Here is a 17,918-nt window from a genome sequence, read left to right on the forward strand (position 1 = left end):
TGGTAAATTAAGAGCTTTGTTTTATCCCCCAAGCCTCAGCTCATCTACCCATCTAGCGCTCCAATCTACCATCCCTAGTGAACAAACCATTAAGGCACTTCAACTCTAACCTGACAACAGCCAGATGCATGTATCGAGCTAGGCGGAGCGATACATGCAGCTGGCTGTTGTCAGGTTACTTCAACTCTGCCGCTTGAGGCAAAGTCTGGCCCTGAACCTGGAGGGAGCACTCCACCTTTTCCCAGGAAAGGCTGAAGAAGTTTATAGAAAAGAAACGGTATTATTTTCTATGAAAGCATGTCAGCTGTTCATTCAGGCAGCCAATCAGTCAACACATAACGAGAGACATTAACCTACTGCAGTAAAGCTGTTCCAACTCTGTCTGCCATGGAATATCATGACTTTAGGAATTATGCTCTAATACTCTCAGAAACCGCTGTTTACAGTTATCAATGCCAACCATGTTAATCCTGTTATTTGTGATAAATGCTAATCTAAGTAATTTCTTTGCCACCATTTTAAGATTAAAACTCCTGCTTAACTGTGTAACACCAACTGCTCGCTCTCACACACAATGAATGAACTGAATGGATCTTCAAAAAAAATAAAAACATCTTGTGACACGCGCTGTTCTTTATTTTGAGCCGTTTGAAAAAAAGCAAAGAAAAAAAGGAAAACAGTTATTTAGCCACAATCTGCCTAATATGTGATATATTCAGATAGGTCGGTGCAATAACCTGGAGGATGCATATTCCTAGCATAAAATTGTTTGGGGGAAAAAAATAACATCTGAAGCCTGAAATTAACCTATTTTAGCATGTCCATGCTCTGACGCGTCACAGTTGTATTACAGGCCCCGATCAAACTTAGAGAGCAGAAAGGTTTCCACACTGAGGCGGTTTAATTTTCACTGAAGAATGCCTAGACAGGCTGTTTTGGTTAAAATTAAACTTACTCTTGTGCTTTTTTGCTATTTTAGTCCAACTCACCTTCTGGGCTGGTGTCCTGGTACTGAGGTAGGTTTTTGGGTGAAGGGGGCTTGAGGAAAGAGTGGTCCAAAAGCTGCTGAGTTGTCCAGCGGTCAGCATCATTCAGGCAGATGCATCTAAAGCCAAAAGACAGTGGCCATTATTGCATTTTAATGAAAAAAGGTAATCAAATAAAATTGACTTAAAATGAATGAATAGTTTAATGAATTATTGGTATCTAGCTTACCTAAATTAGGTTAGATTAAGTCAGGTTGATAATCAGCTGGTCAAACAGTCTTAAATTTCAGTGCTGAGTGAATTAAATCGGCGACCATTTAACATCAGCTGCTGCTAGATCTGTAACTGTACTCTGTGTGACAATATTATCTTTAGGGTAAGATTGTTTTATTACTTGCATACCAAGAACAATAGTCATCATTTAAATATACACTGCCGTACCAAAAATAAGTGAATCTAATATTTTGTTGGACAGCCTTTGGCTTCAATTACAGCCCGCATTCACCATGGCACTGTTTTGATAAGGTCCTGCCGTGCCAGAACATATATTTTCCCCCGGAGGGTTGGAAACCGGCACAAATTCCTCTCTGGCGCATCCCAAAGATTCCCAAAGCTATCCCAAGATTCTCAAAAAGGTTAATGTGTGGACTCTGTTGTGGTCAATCCATGTGTGAGAACGATATCTCATGATCCTTACACAAAGCGGCCATCTTGGAATATGCCCATGCCAAGAGGGAGGATGAAAGTGATGATGGAGTAACCGGGTCATTCAGTACATTCAGGCAGTCAGCTGACCTTACGGTGCGTTTCTTTTGCCTCGGAGGTCGGAACTAACGAGTCGCAGATTATGTCGTCTCCGCCTTTTTGAGTTCCAGTTTCCTTCTTGTCAGACCGCAGGAAAAAACCTGGACGCTCGCACAAAAGCCATCGTTAAACGTAAAAATACAGCCAACCTGAGCCTCAGAATGCAGTTTAAAGTCATATTTTATTGCAAAATCTTTGTCTTTTTTAAAGCCGAGCTGAACTGTTCATCTGAACATGAAACGTTAAACAACAGTAGGTGGCGAGCCTTTATTGCCGTTTTAGCCACTACGGCTATTGTTGTTAAAACAATAATGACAATATCGCTGTTCTGGGCGGGATTTCATGCAAATAAACAAAAGCTGAAACATCTGCGGGTGAACCATGAACTGTAGCACCTGTACAACTGACTAAATGTTACATAAATAATAGAGAGATGCTAAAAACTGTCAAAGTATGACGTTTTACTCAATGTTTACTCAATCTTGAATTAAAGCCTTTTGCACAGACTTTCCGACTCATATTACCAAATTTAGGGGCCGTTCAAATTGACATTTCCGACATCGGAGGTCGAGAATTCCGACTACCGAGGCCAAATGGAACGCACCATTATTATTTGGGTATACAACATTGCTGAACCTGGACCTGACCAACTACACCCCCACTGAAGTCTTTTTGCCCCAGTTTGTCTCACCGGTCTGTTTTTTTTTTAAGGCTGGACATCTGTTTAGTCCCAACCATTTTTAAGTTACCTGCAAATTATGCATGTGGAAAAGCTCTTTTTGCTTTTCCCTACTGGACATACAGTAGCTGTGAGTTCTGCTGTTGTTTTTATTCATGATTTGATTTCACCAAATGTTTATGTGATCTCTAACCACAACCATTCAAGACTTTTTCCCCGACCACCTTCCTTCTGGGGAGATGGTGGTTCCCCCTATCTAATCAGTTCTTAATATGTGTTGGACAGTCCTTAATAGAAGGTTAATAGTTTCAGCAAAATCTGTATCCATTACAGGTCCTCAGCACTCACTATCCTGGATGCTTAAGGTGTTTCCCCCTATCAAACACCGGACTTTAATGAAGGGCGATTAACAGGTTACTACGGCACTTGATGGCAGGCTGAGGAGGCAATGCTTTTATTTGAATCAGATGTGGTGAAGAAGAACAGATCTGAAACATGAAGCATGCTAATACTTTGACCCTTCTGAAACAGATTAACATCTTTTTCAAAGGATGCATCGTCCGATGTGGTTGTTTAACGAGAAGCTCCTCACTGAAGCTTCAATGACTTGTTGCAAACTGAGACATTCATCCAATGCATTCTCCAATGGGAGGCTCTTACCCACCTGTTGTGTTAAATGCATGAGGTGACTTTTTTAGACAGGAAGTGCGTTTTACAATTAATACGTTGAGAGTTTAACAGAAAAATGGTAAAATACTTGTGTGTGAAAGTGGTGCTTATTGATACATACTTGTGGAGGAAATCCTGAAAGTCAGCAGGCAGGCTGCTTGGTACAGTAACTGGATACTCCTTCACTTCTTTGCCCTGACTCAGAGCCAGCAGCATTAGTCCAAGGTTCCACACATCCCCCTTCTTCCCGGTTTTTGTTGGCATTGCTGTGCCCTCAGAAAAACGGACCCGGGCTTGTTCAAAGATGTCTTCTTTGCAGATATCGGCAAACCGTTTTGATAAGCTGTAGTCAGTCAGCCTAATGTTCCCCTCGGAGTCTACCAGCACGCTGGAGGCCCCCAGCTGTTTGTGGACCACAGAGTTGGAGTGAAGGTAGTTGAGGGCGGCCAGAAGCTGGGCTGTGTAGTGGCAGAGTTTATCCAGAGGGACTGGGGTCTGGGTAGTCAGGCTTTGGTTCAGGTTGATCCCAGGGATGTGCTCCACCAATAGATTCACCATGATGCAGTCCTCCTTTTCAGAGGAGCTCAGCGCCGTATAGCGCACCAAGTTTGGGTGATCTAGGCGCAGGAGGGAGTTGAACTCATTCTCTGCCGCATGAATCTAGAAGCAAATTAACAAAGAAAAATCAGCTTCTGCTTAATAGTTTTTTTAACCAAGTTAACCCAAGTGGGACCAGCGGGGTTCCTACACACTTTCATTGATCATTCCACATTTAGGGAGAGTGGTGGGTTAGGGGATGGGGAGCAGGGTGCTTGCATTCTGGAGAGACTGCAAGGTTCCTGGTTTGAGTCCCACAGACTGCCACTCTGGGCCCATGAGCAAGACCCTTAGCCCCAGAGTGCTCCCCGAGCACAACACAGTAGCAGACCACTGCTCTCTGAGGGATGGGTTATATGCAGAAAACAAATTTCATTGGAATGTACATTGCCATGACAATAAAGATGATTATTTATTATTATTTTCTTGTCAAATTACAAGAGAAGGGAAGAATGACTGTTGGAAGGACACAAGACAGACAGACAGGCAGACAGAAAGAAACAAAAAAGGTAAAAAAAGAAAGAAAGAAAGACAGACAGACAAAGAAAGAAAGAAAGAAAGAAAGAGAGAAAGAAAGAGAGAAAGAGACAGAAATAAACAAAAAAACAGTAAGATGCAAATAAAAACATGAAACATTAAAAAAAATAACTAAAACAAAGCCATGCGGAAACAAAGAAAGAAAGACTGACAAAAACTAAAGAAGACTGAAAGACAAGAATAAGTATACATAAGGATACAGGAAAATAAAGGGGAAAAAAATCAAAGACAACAGGGAAGATGGACAGAAGTAAGGGAGGAAAGGGGTCCTGAAGAATGGGGCCTGAAGGATTAGAAAAAGGATAAAGACACAATAAGTGAAAGAACAAAGTAATAGACATTTCAACAATTGGGATAGGGAATAATGTGTTAAAATTGAAATGTGTTTAATACTTTACTGTATTTTGTCATATTTAACAAGAGCTGGGAAATACTGAAATGAAATGCGAGCCTTTTCCAGACAGCACAGGAGCCCCGTGTTCTGCAGATCCTTTGGTTGGGACAAAATTTATTTTGGTCTGTCTGAAGCTTCCTGAACAATCTGTGCGTGAGCTCAGAGGGACACAATCACAGCACTCATGTAGCTCAAAAAATACTGATGAAATGTGGGGAGCTACGTTTACAAGCATGGCTCTGATTTTACAAACATGAACGCAGTCGGATTAGGACTCTGTATAAGTAAATGTCTAATCTCAATGACTCGGGTCAGAATCTCGGACCAAGTCTTGATCGGGACTTCTCCACTAAATACGTTGTTGAAATGCCAAATTTCTTAATGCCAACAGCTGCCCATCTACTTGCCTGCTTTTTACAGCCCTCAATCTTTTCTTTCTCCTGGCTGGTGAACAATTTGCTCATCTTCTTGCTCCAACGAAGCGACCACTCATAGATCACAGAAAATTCTCCAGCGTTCACTTCAAAGCCGCAGTAAACACTCCGGCCAAGTCGCTCGCTCTGACCTGTCGGAAAAAAAACATTCAGATGCCATTTTGCCATACTGGCAAGATGCAGAAGATAGCAGAAAACACTTGTACTGACTCCGGCAGGTCTCACCTAAAATTTTACCCCTGTGGACAACAAGTTCTCCAAAGACGCTGCTGTTGAAGTGAAGACACTCCTGCGTACGGTGATTATCTTCATTTACTGTGTCGCGCCTAAAAAACAAACACAACTCCAGGCAATACTGCAGTAAAGGGGAGGGATAGGGCAATATTTGTGAAGGTGGTATACCTGTGGCGTGTATTAGAGGTTGCACGACGACGGGTGGCAGCAGCTTTCTTGGCCTCCGTCACTTCAGCAGTTAGTCCACAGGGGCTGGGTGGACTCCCAAACACGGATGACGTTTGCTCCATGCTCTCCAGACGCTCCTGTGATCATTAAAAATAAATAAATACTGTTAAGAAAGACAGTTGTGTGCAGTGGCTTTAAAGCACCATGTGTAAGTTTTAGCCACCAGGAGGCACTAGACCGGTCATTTTCAGGTTTAGTACCACTGAAGGCAGCTGGCAGGACTGCATTATTGCAAAATTATTGTGTCTCTTCCATGTTTTGGTATCTGATAGCAGACCACTTTGGACCAGCAGATTGAGAAGTCATTGAGTTACTTGTAAAGACTAGAGCACATTTACCCGTCTAGATGATACTCAAGAGTCTCCTATTGAAACGGAGAGGGAGAGGGAGAGGGAGGGGGAGCTCTGAGAGCTGTGGAAGAGAAGGACGGGACAGAAAACAGGCTCAATTGTCTGATTATGAAACCTGCAGGAACTTTAACCGAGGTGAAGAGCTCACATGCAGGTTTGTGAACTATGTTAACTGTATTTTGGAATAATAACCACGGCCATGACAAACGTTGACTCGAGGACGTGAAAAGTAGAAGCATGTAAGGTTAGCTCTCATGTTTAAGGGGAGCTCAGACCGCCATAAAGCAGGGCTCTAGGTGACATGACCCATTCACAGCTGGATCCACACCACTCAAGGTAAATAGGGGAGTTTTTCAGAAGAGCAGCCTGCCCAGTATCCATATGCGCCAAGTGCTGTAGATTGATCTGAAAAATCATTTAATATATCTCAATTAAGCTAATGCTTGGGTCAAAACTTACGTGGTGCTGCTTTAACATTTTTAGATTTTTTTTGTAGCTTGCAGGTGCTCATTGAGGAGAATAATAAAATGTCTTGCTTTTCTGCTTTTTGTAGACTAACAAGTATAACCAGCTGATGTTAATTGGATAATTAGGTAGGCTAGTCTCTCGGGCTGCTAGCGTGCAGTCTGCTGCTTAACAGAAATGCTAATAATACAGTAGCTTGCTCGATAAAATGGTGCTCATTTACGTTCCATATGATTGTTCACATTTTGATATCTGGAATAAATTACCAAACTGTTACTCTTGTCTATTTGGCAAGCAGCAGAGAAGTAAAAAGCCCTTTTTCAGCCAGCGTGCAGCAGCAGGTGGGGTGAAGGAAATTACTCTATTCTATACACAGGTTCAGAAAACTGAAGTCTCTTCAGCTCATTAAAGGGACTTTAGATAACATGGATAGTGTGACATAAAGCATTATTTTTTAAAACATTTGCATACCTTAAGCTCGCTAACTGGTCAAAACTTATTGCTAATGCATACAGACAATGACTTCAGGCACATCTGTCACCCTCCATCATGTAAATCTAAGTGCTATTTGCAATATTATAGAGCTCTCACATAGCCTCTCAAAGCAGTACATTTTCTGAGCTAATACATCTCTTTGAAATAAAATAATACAAAATTGATCAGTCTGATCGATAATCCAAAATAAACTGTCACAGCAAAAAACTGAAGCGGCACAATTTGCAAATCAGAACATCTGTGCCCCTGCTACAACTTGTATGTAACACACACACGCGCACACATACACACACACACACACACACATTTGGACAAACCTGTTTGGCCATTTCTTTTCTTCTCCTTTCCTCTCGCTTCTCCTCCTCTCTTCTTTGGATTACAGCCATAATTTCTTTTTCCTACAATGATAAACGATAAAACACTCAACACAATAAATAGAAAATACAGTAAAAGAGGGCAAGTTTTAAGTTGTAACGGTTTGATCAAAAAAGTAGGTTGGTCAATAAATTAAGAGCATCATGATGAATTATTTAAATCTGAAACAGAGTTTCTGGCTCTTATTGAGAATAAGAATCCATCCATCTTCTAATACATCTATCCCTTGTGGGGTCGTGAGGGGTGCTGGTGCTGGTTCTGCTGGAGGTTCTCCTCCCTGTTAAAGGGGAGTTTTCCTCTCCACTGTCGCTTCATGCATGTTGAGTATGAGGGATTGCAGCAAAGCCATGGACAATGCAGATGACTGTCCCTGTGGCTCTACGCTCTTTCAGGAGGAGTGAATGCTGCTTGTCAAGACTTGATGCAATCTACTGGGTTTCCTTGGAGAGGAAACTTTTTGACCAATCTGTCTGTACGATTTGATTAAAATTGACTTTGGAAAGTGCCTTGAGATGACATGTGTTGTGAATTGGCGCTATATAAAGAAAACTGAATTGAATTGGTTACAGCGCTCCAAGAATACAGACATTATTTATAACAACATAAGCAGCAGCATGTACATATGTGTAATCATTTTGTAAAATGTGAAGAAAAGAAACAGAGGCTGTTCTGATACATTATGGTTATTTTTATTTCACAGCAGTGTAGCCGACTACTCAGGCTGTAAGGTGATCGTTGTGTTCATCAGTGTTACCGCCTGGGGGAAGAGACTGTCTCTGTGGTGCCGAGCTGCTTAAAACCACATTAAATATTACCAACTGAGCGAGAATGTCTGCTTTCCCCTTCTCCTCACCATTTCCTCCTCCTGCTTGCGCTGCTGGTCCACCCTCTGTTGCTCCTCCAGGGCCCTTTTCTCCTGCTGCCTCCTCTGGTTCTTCAGCATCTCTTCGTGAAAGGACCGCGGCGGGGGCTTGTTGTGCTCGCTCAGGAAGCCCTGGATGTGGTCCGCCAGCTCGTAAATCATCACCTGGCACCGCAAGACAACCAGTTACCGACCAAAAATCGGTGCTGCGTATGTAAACGTGGGACTTATCAGTGCGGCCTCACCTCTCCGCGTCGTGCCGCTGCCAGCTTGGTCAGTTCGCTCTGCAGGTTCTGGAGGTTCTCGTTTGAAAGACCTTTGGCATTCTTTAGCTCCAGCTCCGGAGACCTGTTTGTGCCCCACGATACAGTGTCACTGATAGAATTGTCGCTAAAAGGTGAGACTCAACCTCCGCAGTAGATCTTTGTAACTCTTTGGGCAATAAACACAAGCGGACACATGTGAAGCTTCCTGTTGAATGCCTACGACGTCCCAGTTTCTGTCCTGATTCTACACGATAAAATCTACATTGGTCTGTTTATGTTTTTGCTGATATCTGTAACGCATAGGTAAGGTTTGTTTGCAATGGTTGTGCTCATGATTACTAGTATTGTTTTAATCAAACAAACTACATCTGAAGTTGGATCAATTTTAACAACCAAGCATTGTTCAGGTTTTACAACAGAGTGATTCCTTTTTAAAAACTATTCAGCAACTGCATGCAGAAGGTCAGACCTGTACGACGCCATCCTCTAAATGTGTCTAAACTAAATTTCAATCCATAATCTGCAATTACATTAAACGATCACAAAAACAAAAAAAATAGTCTGGTCATCACCAAAAAATTATGATGTTTTCACATAATTTATTGGTGATGACCAGATTATTTGAACATGTGTTCTGGTTTTACAGCAGATTTATTCATTTTTTTCTGATATTTCTCATCCTAACATTGAGGCTTTGCTCGGAGCAGCTGGTCTCTCGGTGGCTGAACACCTGGCAGCAGAAGAGCAGCTCAGATCTGTACTCACACGTCCGGGTAGGTGGGAGGGCATTTCACCAGCAGGTCCACGGTCACGTAGCATTCCTCCCCGTTGTTGAGCCCGTTGGGCCGCAGGCAGAGGTGCACCTCTGGCGGCCTTTTAACCTGAAAAGCAAGTCCCAATTGACTCACGGCTGGAGCGCCTGTATTATTGCTGCTTGTTACACTTAAAAGAAGTTCAATGCTAAGTTTTAGACGTCGCCGTGCTAACTGTGAGCTACAGTGCGCGACTCAGGCAACATCCTCAGTTACCTTCCAAGGGTCCTGGTTTCGCAAATCCTGGAAATCATCTCCGAAGATAGAAGCGAGCGCTTCTAGTTCGTTTTCCTGCTGCACTGTGTAGTCCTCTGTCCCATCTGTAGGAGTGTGCTGACCGCTCATTCTTCTGCCTCTGCAACTACATGGCAGAGTCCCCCCGTCCTCTCTCACTTCCAGCCGTCAGAGAGAGGAAGAGCTGCCACGCTACCGACGCACCCTCCGCAAGCTCTCCAGCTCTCCGAGTCCCTGTAAGCTCAAACGTTAGAGCTTTGCACCCACAGCGTGTTAAGACGCGAAGTTACGATGTAATCTGCAGTTTAAAACTGTCGACGAGCGACCATAACAACGGCGGAGCTGGCGCATGGCTGTTGTGCGAGCTGCGTGTCGCAGCTGAAACGTCACCACGTTGCGTTCCCAAGAATGGCCTCTAGAGGGCGACGATCAGTGGCGACGATTACTTCTTCTTCTTGTGTATTATTATTATTATTATTATTATTATTATTATTATTATTATTATTATTATTATTATTATTATTATTACCATTTAAACTTTATTTTTTAGTTTTTGAACAAGGGCAAGCACAAACAAGTGAGAGCAGTGTATTTTACACTGCATTATTATTATTATTATTATTATTATTATTATTATTATTATTATTATTATTGTAGTTGTTGTTGTTAATTATTCCTTATTGGCTGATTGCAAACAAGTTCAAGGTGCATACCGCCACCTACTGTAAAAGAGTATGTAACAAAATTGTTTTCCAAGGAGCACAATAGACCAACTATGTGAATCTCTGCTCTGTTTCTCAATAAAAGTGCTGGAACATTATACCACCGTCTCGTCATTTAGTAAAGATGGGAACTCAGTTTCTATTGCTTAGAATTCCACCCAAAACTCCCATAACACTCCACAAACTAAATTATATTTTTCAGTTTAGTATTATGTAAGTATATGAGTAATGCTTTTCTAACATTATAATTATCTTCTTTTTCCCCTTCTGTACCTAATATTCCTTTCAAACTCCATTCTCGTCCTGCCTTTTGCACCCTTTCTTTTAATTTCTGTCTTTCTCTCAGCTAAATATACTACACATTTCATTAACATATGTAGAACATTTTCTTTTTCTCCACAAACTACACACTGTTCATTAGTTCTTTTCCCTATTCTATACAGAATGTCATTTAGTAATGTACGATGACTTGTTTCTTATGATGGGAGGTTTTTCTTGAGGCTGCGCCTGGCAAGCACACTGAAAAATATAACTAATCAAGCCTTTTTTCTTTGGAGTGGCTACTTTTTCTGCAAACTTATAAAAGTCCATAACTGAAATAAAATCAACTTATCATAATTTCACCATTTTTCTGGGATCATCAGATTAGTGTGAAAAATATTAGTTGTGTGAATTTGCTGTCATCTAGGTCATATCAATTCTAAGTGGTAAAACGGAGAATTTGCCTTCTGTTGACAACAAAACGTGTGTCTTTTATTACATTTCCCAATGCAACATAGTAAGATCAACTAATATCAATACACATTTGTGAAATCTTCATGTGTTAATTCTACCATGTAGCACTTTTGTCTCTTTGAGGTAAATTGACAAAGGTTGTTTGTGCAATAAAATGTTACAGTTGTGTGCTAATGTCTACATACAGTGCATTGCAAAAGTAATAGTTTTCTTGCAAATAGCCTCTCTGATTAATGCCCCCTTGTCCAGTCCGTGAATGTTTTTGGCTAGTTTATTTGTGCACTTTCCATTTGGAGAAGATGGATCTTATGATGCTGTGGGGGAACATCAAAGATTTGTATTTTTTTTATAACCCCACCCTGACTTGTGCTTCTCAATAACTTTGTCCCTGACTTGTTTGGAGAGCTCCTTGGTCTTCATGGTGTGATGCCTCTTGCTTGGTGGTGCTGAGGCCTTTCATAAAAGTGTTGTTGATACTGACAGAACAGGTAACATTTAGACTGCACACAAGTGGACTTCATTTAATTAATTATATGATCTTCGAAGGTAACTGTTTGCACCAGAACCTTTTAGGAGCTTCCTAGTAAAGGGAGTGGATAAGTATAAACTATACACATACACACTTATTTTTTTTCTTTTTTCTTCTTTGCATATGTTTTTATCATTTATGCAGACTCATCACATAAGATGAGATTAAAAAGGCAGGGTGGAACGTAACAAAATACGTACAAGCATGGGGGTGGAGGGGACTGAATAAACTAGCAGGGCACTGTAACTAATGAGCTTGAAACAGTTTTTTTAACCTTTTATTAATCTACTACACTTTTGAGATATTCTTGTTTTCTTTTTATAAATTGAGAGCCTTTGTAGTTACAGTATGTAAAATCTTTCCGTTGAGAAGGATAATGTACCACATGTCATTTGCAGTGCCAAAACTAATGGTTCAAACCAGCCAATTTAATCTGTCCACAAAAAACACTGCCTCCTTCTCCTATCTGTGGAGAAGCAGTTAAAAATAGATTTATGTGATGGGGCTGTCTGGTGCAAAAGAATGCCCCTTCATCCCTTCAACTGTGGCACAACTGAAAATTTTGTATGCTACTTTTTGGTATGCAGATTCAGGACTGGAAAATGTTGTCCTAATTACAAATTGCAATATTTTGCTATATTTGCCCACAGGCAAGTTTATTCTAACAACTCAAATATTTGAGAATTTCCTGCAAGTGATAATATTCCCTCATATGGCACTGAAGACACCATGAAGACACCGTTTTCACAAATATGGAGCTGCTCTATTCAAACTCGCTGCCTGCTCATAAATGACTCCGGCGCTTCCAGTCACCCTACAAGGAAACGGCTGAGCCAATCAGAGACGAGCATCACTCAGACGGTCAGATAAGACACACAGAGCCCAGCTGGTGTTACCATCAGCTGTTCCACCCAGTGAGAAGGTTCAGCGCACACACTGCCAGGATGATTTACGGACATATACAATGTTCTCATCTCCCCAGTAAGACACCAGTGACGCTGCATTTACTGCGTCTGACTATTGGGCTTTCTTGGTGTCTTCAAGAGCAATGCCATCTAAGGGTTATGGTGTGGAGCTTCTTATGCAGAGTCATATAACTTTCTAGAGATACCAGCAAATAAAACCTGATTGCAAAGGCAGATTTTGTTGTTTAATAGCTGTAAAAAATAACAAGCCACATGGTTGTTTTTCAAAAAGTATCACAATGCAATCCATTAACCTCAACCTTTTTTATCCAATAATTAATTGAGGCATTCCAGTGGCTTAGTGATTTCATCGGGAAGAGCAAAGCCTATCCATATATGTTAAAGACATTTTTCCCGAGGCTTGCTGGTGTGTGCTGGAAGTTCTTATTTGGGCTTGTCTGAAGCCTGGGTCCCACCCCCCTGATTCCTGAATCCAATGTGGGGGTTATATAAGGAGCTCTCTATACCATCAACCCTCGTCCCAGTGGAAGCATCTACCTGCCAGTGCATCTTGGTAAGTACATGGCATAGACTGTCTCTCTGAATCTCAAAGAACATTTGGGTAGCTTCTGATATGCTCATTGAAATTCCAATGCTGTAGATTCAAATAGATCATTAAGTAACCAATGACTGTCATATTATGATTATTAACTGTAACTGCTGATAGATTACAAGCTAAAGCTAAAGCTGAATGGCTGAATTACAAAGTGATATTGAAAATAAATTAGACTAGTGGATTAAACGATGTCCACTTGAAATGAAACACTCAGTTCTTCTTGTTAACACTTGGAGTGGTGGAACATTTCTGAGGATAATCGGGAAAGACTGCAGGGTCCAAGTGAATGAAGGCAATGGGCAGCTGAGGCATGTTGTGAAATAGTAAAACAAAACTGACACAGTCCAGACAGATGGCTGCAGGCCAGCCACTTCTGATCTGGCATAGCTGGAGCCAGATCCATGTGTCACTTGTTTCACTCCCATTAGCACAGGGGTAGAGGGTGGGTGTGTGTGTGTGTGTGCACAGGACCTAAAATAGATCTCAGGTCTCTTTTATGCCCCTCTTTGGTGCAACCTAAGCAGCTTCCAGAGATTATCGTAGCTGTGGTGATATGTTATCAGAGGTTCTATGACGAATCTAGCACCAGAATAGCACATTAATTAACACTTCCTAAAGAGTTGTGCTTGCAATTATTAACACCTAACAGCGGTTATCAGATTGTGCTGGCAGGCACGATCTTTAATCATCACATCAACTCTTAATGATGACACACAGTGAACCATGTTCTTCCCGTGGTGCCTTACTCAAACAGTATTATGACAGTATAATGATTCCAGGTCTACCTTAAGGATAGCAGTCACACTATTCAGTTACCAAAGTCTTTTATAGACACAAAACACAAAAGCTTAATGCTTTTGTGTTTTGTGAATTTAACTTTCTGACCACCATGCAAAATAAGACCATGTTAAAAAAATGGGAAACTCTAAAAAGAAGACAGGATTAAAGCACTGAAAGTACTTAAGGGCATTAATAATTTGGTCAAATTAGAGTGCCACTGTCTCCTTAGACTTAACAGGGGCAATATTGCCATTATAAGGCATACAGTGATGTGTGATACAATTAGTTTATAAGCATTGAGCAGTGATGCCCACAATCTGACCATCAATGTGTGGAGGAATTAGCGTGCATTTAAATGTCTAAATAATGTCAACATTGTCAAGAACATGCAAAATGTATTTTTTTACCCAAATGCTCTCTGAGTAGCCTGCTGTGAAAAACCAGCTGTCGTCCAGCCAAATATCCATGTAAAGGGTGATACTCTCTTTATAAGTTCTCATGTATAGCTTGAAGTAACAACATGGTCTAAGATTTAAGATTTATTTCTAGAAAACAATGTAAATTTAGTTTTTTCACCAACTTTAAGTGAAACTGAGATGCTTCTAAAAATGTTTAAATCTCATTAGCTGCCCACCTAAGAGTAGTTGCATTATCTGCATAAACTTGCACTTTAGTTACAGACAAATTCTTCCCAATGGGTACTATGGGAAATTAGACTTAAAACTGAGCTCTCTTTAAGATCTTTAGAAAACTGGACTTATATCAGTCTCCATAAACACGGTGTGTTTTATCTAAGAGGTAACATTAAATAAAAACCACACTCACAACAACTATAATAGACGAATAAACAACTTAGAAGGAAGAACAAAAGTTTCCATTTATGGAGGTTTTTTTTTTTTTTATTTATCCAAAATCCCTAAAATCTTGTTTCAACCCTTCATGCTTTAATTTTAGACCACCAGAATAAACCGCAATCATGTGTGACGATGATGAGACCACCGCACTTGTGTGTGACAACGGCTCTGGCTTGGTCAAGGCTGGATTCGCCGGAGATGATGCTCCCCGAGCTGTCTTCCCTTCCATCGTTGGAAGGCCCCGCCACCAGGTATAGCAAAGATAAACAGCATCTTAAATACATGTTTAATCAAATATGTATAATTTGCTATGTTTAAAAAAAATCTGTTTTTTTTTTCTTTCAGGGTGTGATGGTGGGTATGGGGCAGAAGGACAGCTATGTGGGTGATGAGGCCCAGAGCAAAAGGGGTATCCTGACTCTGAAGTACCCGATTGAGCACGGTATCATCACCAACTGGGATGACATGGAAAAGGTGTGTGTGTGTTGATAAAGAGATTTTCTTAAAGCCTTCACGACAGCTGACCGTCTGCATTCTTTAAAATTCACAGCCTGATTTACTACAATCACAACAAGGGGCTTTATTTTTAGATTTCCAGCCAGCAGTTGTTTCTGCCCTGATGTCAGCTGCATGTTTCTTTTTCTCTCTGTGTCAGATCTGGCATCACACATTTTACAACGAGCTGCGTGTGGCTCCCGAGGAGCACCCCACCCTCCTCACTGAGGCGCCACTGAACCCCAAAGCCAACAGGGAGAAGATGACTCAGGTGATCAGAGCTCCGGACAAATATTTCTGTCACATCAGTCCTCAACTCGAGACATCTTCCTAATCTGAGGAATTTTCTTTACAGATCATGTTTGAGACATTTAACGTCCCCGCTATGTATGTGGCCATCCAGGCTGTGCTTTCTCTGTATGCTTCTGGTCGTACCACTGGTGAGTATTTTTTTTTTTTTTTACTTGCTCCAACATTTTTTTGTAAAGTCAGGATCATTTTTCTTGACTAACACCCAAATTTACCTTCATCCCCCTTGCAAACATGCATGCTTCACTTACTCTTGCTCTTCTGGTCTTGCTTAAGGTATTGTGCTTGATTCTGGTGACGGTGTTACCCACAACGTCCCAATCTATGAGGGTTACGCTCTGCCACATGCCATCATGCGTCTCGATCTGGCTGGCCGTGACCTGACAGACTACCTGATGAAGATCCTGACTGAGCGTGGCTACTCCTTTGTCACCACTGGTAGGGAAAAATCTGTTTTTCTTTCATGCGTTTGTGAAAGAGCGTGATGTTGATTTTCTCACTATACCCAAACCCTTTTCCTCTTAGCTGAGCGTGAGATTGTGCGAGACATTAAGGAGAAGTTGTGCTACGTGGCTCTTGACTTTGAGAATGAGATGGCCACTGCTGCCTCCTCATCCTCGTTGGAAAAGAGCTATGAACTGCCCGATGGTCAGGTCATCACCATTGGTAATGAACGTTTCCGTTGCCCAGAGACCCTCTTCCAGCCTTCTTTCATTGGTGAGTTTATGTGGACCTGGTGTCGTCACATGTATCTTATTTCAACCGTTATTCTTCCTCACAGGAATGCAATATGTTGTGCTCGTTTTCCATAAGGTATGGAGTCTGCTGGAATTCATGAAACTGCATACAACAGCATCATGAAGTGCGACATTGACATCCGTAAGGACCTGTATGCCAACAATGTGCTCTCTGGTGGTACCACAATGTATCCCGGTATTGCTGACCGTATGCAGAAGGAGATCACAGCCCTGGCCCCAAGCACCATGAAGATCAAGGTGAGAGAGATGTCAAGGCTTTCAAGTAACCAGAGACTGGCGGCGCCATAATACCTTTAGTAAAACTCAAGTTTGCCTTTATTCTACCTAGATCATTGCTCCTCCTGAGAGGAAGTACTCTGTCTGGATTGGTGGCTCCATCCTGGCTTCCTTGTCCACTTTCCAGCAGATGTGGATCAGCAAACAGGAGTATGATGAGGCCGGCCCCTCTATTGTCCACAGAAAATGCTTCTAAACCTATAGCCACCTGTTTCCACCCCTGTGTTTGTACATCGTTATGTGTTGTATATACATGTCTGTGCACTGTTGTAATAAAGATAAGCCTTTCAGAGACCACCTGAACTATTTAATGTGTAAACGGAAATCCAACATGACACAAGACACAATAAGGGCCCAGGCCTGGTGTGCATCTTTTGGGCAATACACATTAAACAGTGCTTCACAGAAGGTATTTATGATGCCTGAATGCTTTTTAAAACTGTTTTTTTTTTTTCATTTTACAAGCAAATATATCAATATATCTTATTAGTAAGACTACCACAAAGTTGTACATGGACTAAAGGGACACTATGTGTTGTTACTTTTTTCTAAATATTAATAATAATGCACAGTGGTGGTGGAATTAAAGTGACAAGACATTGGTCAGCAGCCCCAATTGGTTTTTGATGTTCCTGCTAAATTTGATCAACCATTTAAAGGCTTTAATTTTTTTTAAATCTCAAAAGTGCTCTGACTTTATTAACCTAGACCCTTAATAATATACAATATTTGTTATTCCAGTGTCTGGATCATTGGTTTATTTTTCTTTTATTATTTCTTTATTCTTTGTTTATTTCAAACATAGTTACATTCATACCCCATGATTCATATTCAAATAATAATTTGTTTTAGAAGAAGGTAGGCAGAAGTAAAAACGTATTTGACTCAACCACCTTCCATTCATATGTATCTTACTTTAAACAATATTCTTCAGGAAAAAAAGAACATAATACTATTTATTTTACAAGAAGAGACAAGATACCCAAAAACAATTTCTATCTATGAAAAAAATCTGTGAATTATAATCATCCAAATAACATCATTTATTTTAAATAAAGGAAGCAAAACAAATATAAACAAAATACTTTTCAAACACTTCCTTTGCCAAAACAGTCTAAACTGCTCCATCCTTATATTTATTTAAAATGTGTTCTTTGTATTTTGTTCTTCCATTGTTCCACTCCTGCTGTTAAAGTGCACATACTTTTTAAAGCCGTTCTAACACCATGGATTATTCAAATTAAATTTCCTTCCTAAATGATATCCTCTGTCACTCCATACAAACAATTTCATTAATTTATCAACAAGTAAATTATTACTTGCTTTAAACATTATTTGCACTGTTTTAAATTAAACAAAGTCTGAAAATGTCAGGGCTCCCGTTTTTATGAAAAGCTTGTTTGAGATCTAACCTACTCGATCAACTAATTGCCTTTGAGGTGTATTTATTGTTTGAATATTAATTTGTACATGTTTCCTCACACTTTTACACAGTATTTCAAATATAAAAATTATGTG

The 17,918-nt window shown here is 40.7% G+C and overlaps 2 protein-coding genes across 2 annotated transcripts in view; one reads left to right on the plus strand and one right to left on the minus strand.

Annotated features, from left to right (window-relative positions):
• Positions 1-9,810, minus strand: part of eif2ak4 (eukaryotic translation initiation factor 2 alpha kinase 4) — a 35,968-nt gene extending 26,158 nt beyond the window's left edge. Inside the window, exons 1-10 of the mRNA XM_012880108.3 lie at positions 9,404-9,810; positions 9,141-9,256; positions 8,355-8,457; positions 8,101-8,274; positions 7,190-7,270; positions 5,503-5,639; positions 5,326-5,426; positions 5,074-5,231; positions 3,260-3,798; positions 990-1,105 (exon numbers count right to left, since the gene is read on the minus strand). Coding sequence (XP_012735562.2) covers positions 990-1,105; positions 3,260-3,798; positions 5,074-5,231; positions 5,326-5,426; positions 5,503-5,639; positions 7,190-7,270; positions 8,101-8,274; positions 8,355-8,457; positions 9,141-9,256; positions 9,404-9,532 — 1,654 coding nt within the window. The 5' untranslated portion in view covers positions 9,533-9,810. The remainder of the gene's footprint in view (positions 1-989; positions 1,106-3,259; positions 3,799-5,073; positions 5,232-5,325; positions 5,427-5,502; positions 5,640-7,189; positions 7,271-8,100; positions 8,275-8,354; positions 8,458-9,140; positions 9,257-9,403) is intronic.
• A 2,970-nt stretch (positions 9,811-12,780) lies between these two features.
• On the plus strand, positions 12,781-16,695 carry LOC105938382 (actin, alpha cardiac muscle). Its single transcript, XM_012880098.3, has 9 exons — positions 12,781-12,886; positions 14,663-14,813; positions 14,908-15,036; positions 15,218-15,328; positions 15,413-15,497; positions 15,643-15,804; positions 15,892-16,083; positions 16,180-16,361; positions 16,453-16,695. Exons 2-9 carry the CDS (start codon positions 14,685-14,687, stop codon positions 16,594-16,596), a joined length of 1,134 nt encoding a protein of 377 aa, XP_012735552.1. The 5' UTR covers positions 12,781-12,886; positions 14,663-14,684; the 3' UTR covers positions 16,597-16,695.
• Positions 16,696-17,918: the final 1,223 nt, after the last annotated feature.

Source organism: Fundulus heteroclitus, chromosome 19, assembly GCF_011125445.2.
Source record: "Fundulus heteroclitus isolate FHET01 chromosome 19, MU-UCD_Fhet_4.1, whole genome shotgun sequence".
Lineage (NCBI taxonomy): Eukaryota > Metazoa > Chordata > Actinopteri > Cyprinodontiformes > Fundulidae > Fundulus > Fundulus heteroclitus.

Excerpts from the sequence above, each read along its gene's own strand:
- LOC105938382 (XM_012880098.3), top strand. The coding sequence starts at position 14,685 with ATGTGTGACGATGATGAGACCACCGCACTTGTGTGTGACAACGGCTCT. Across the intron at positions 15,805-15,891 it reads CTACTCCTTTGTCACCACTG|CTGAGCGTGAGATTGTGCGA; the intron begins GTAGGGAAAAAT and ends TTTTCCTCTTAG. Across the intron at positions 16,362-16,452 it reads CAAGCACCATGAAGATCAAG|ATCATTGCTCCTCCTGAGAG; the intron begins GTGAGAGAGATG and ends TATTCTACCTAG.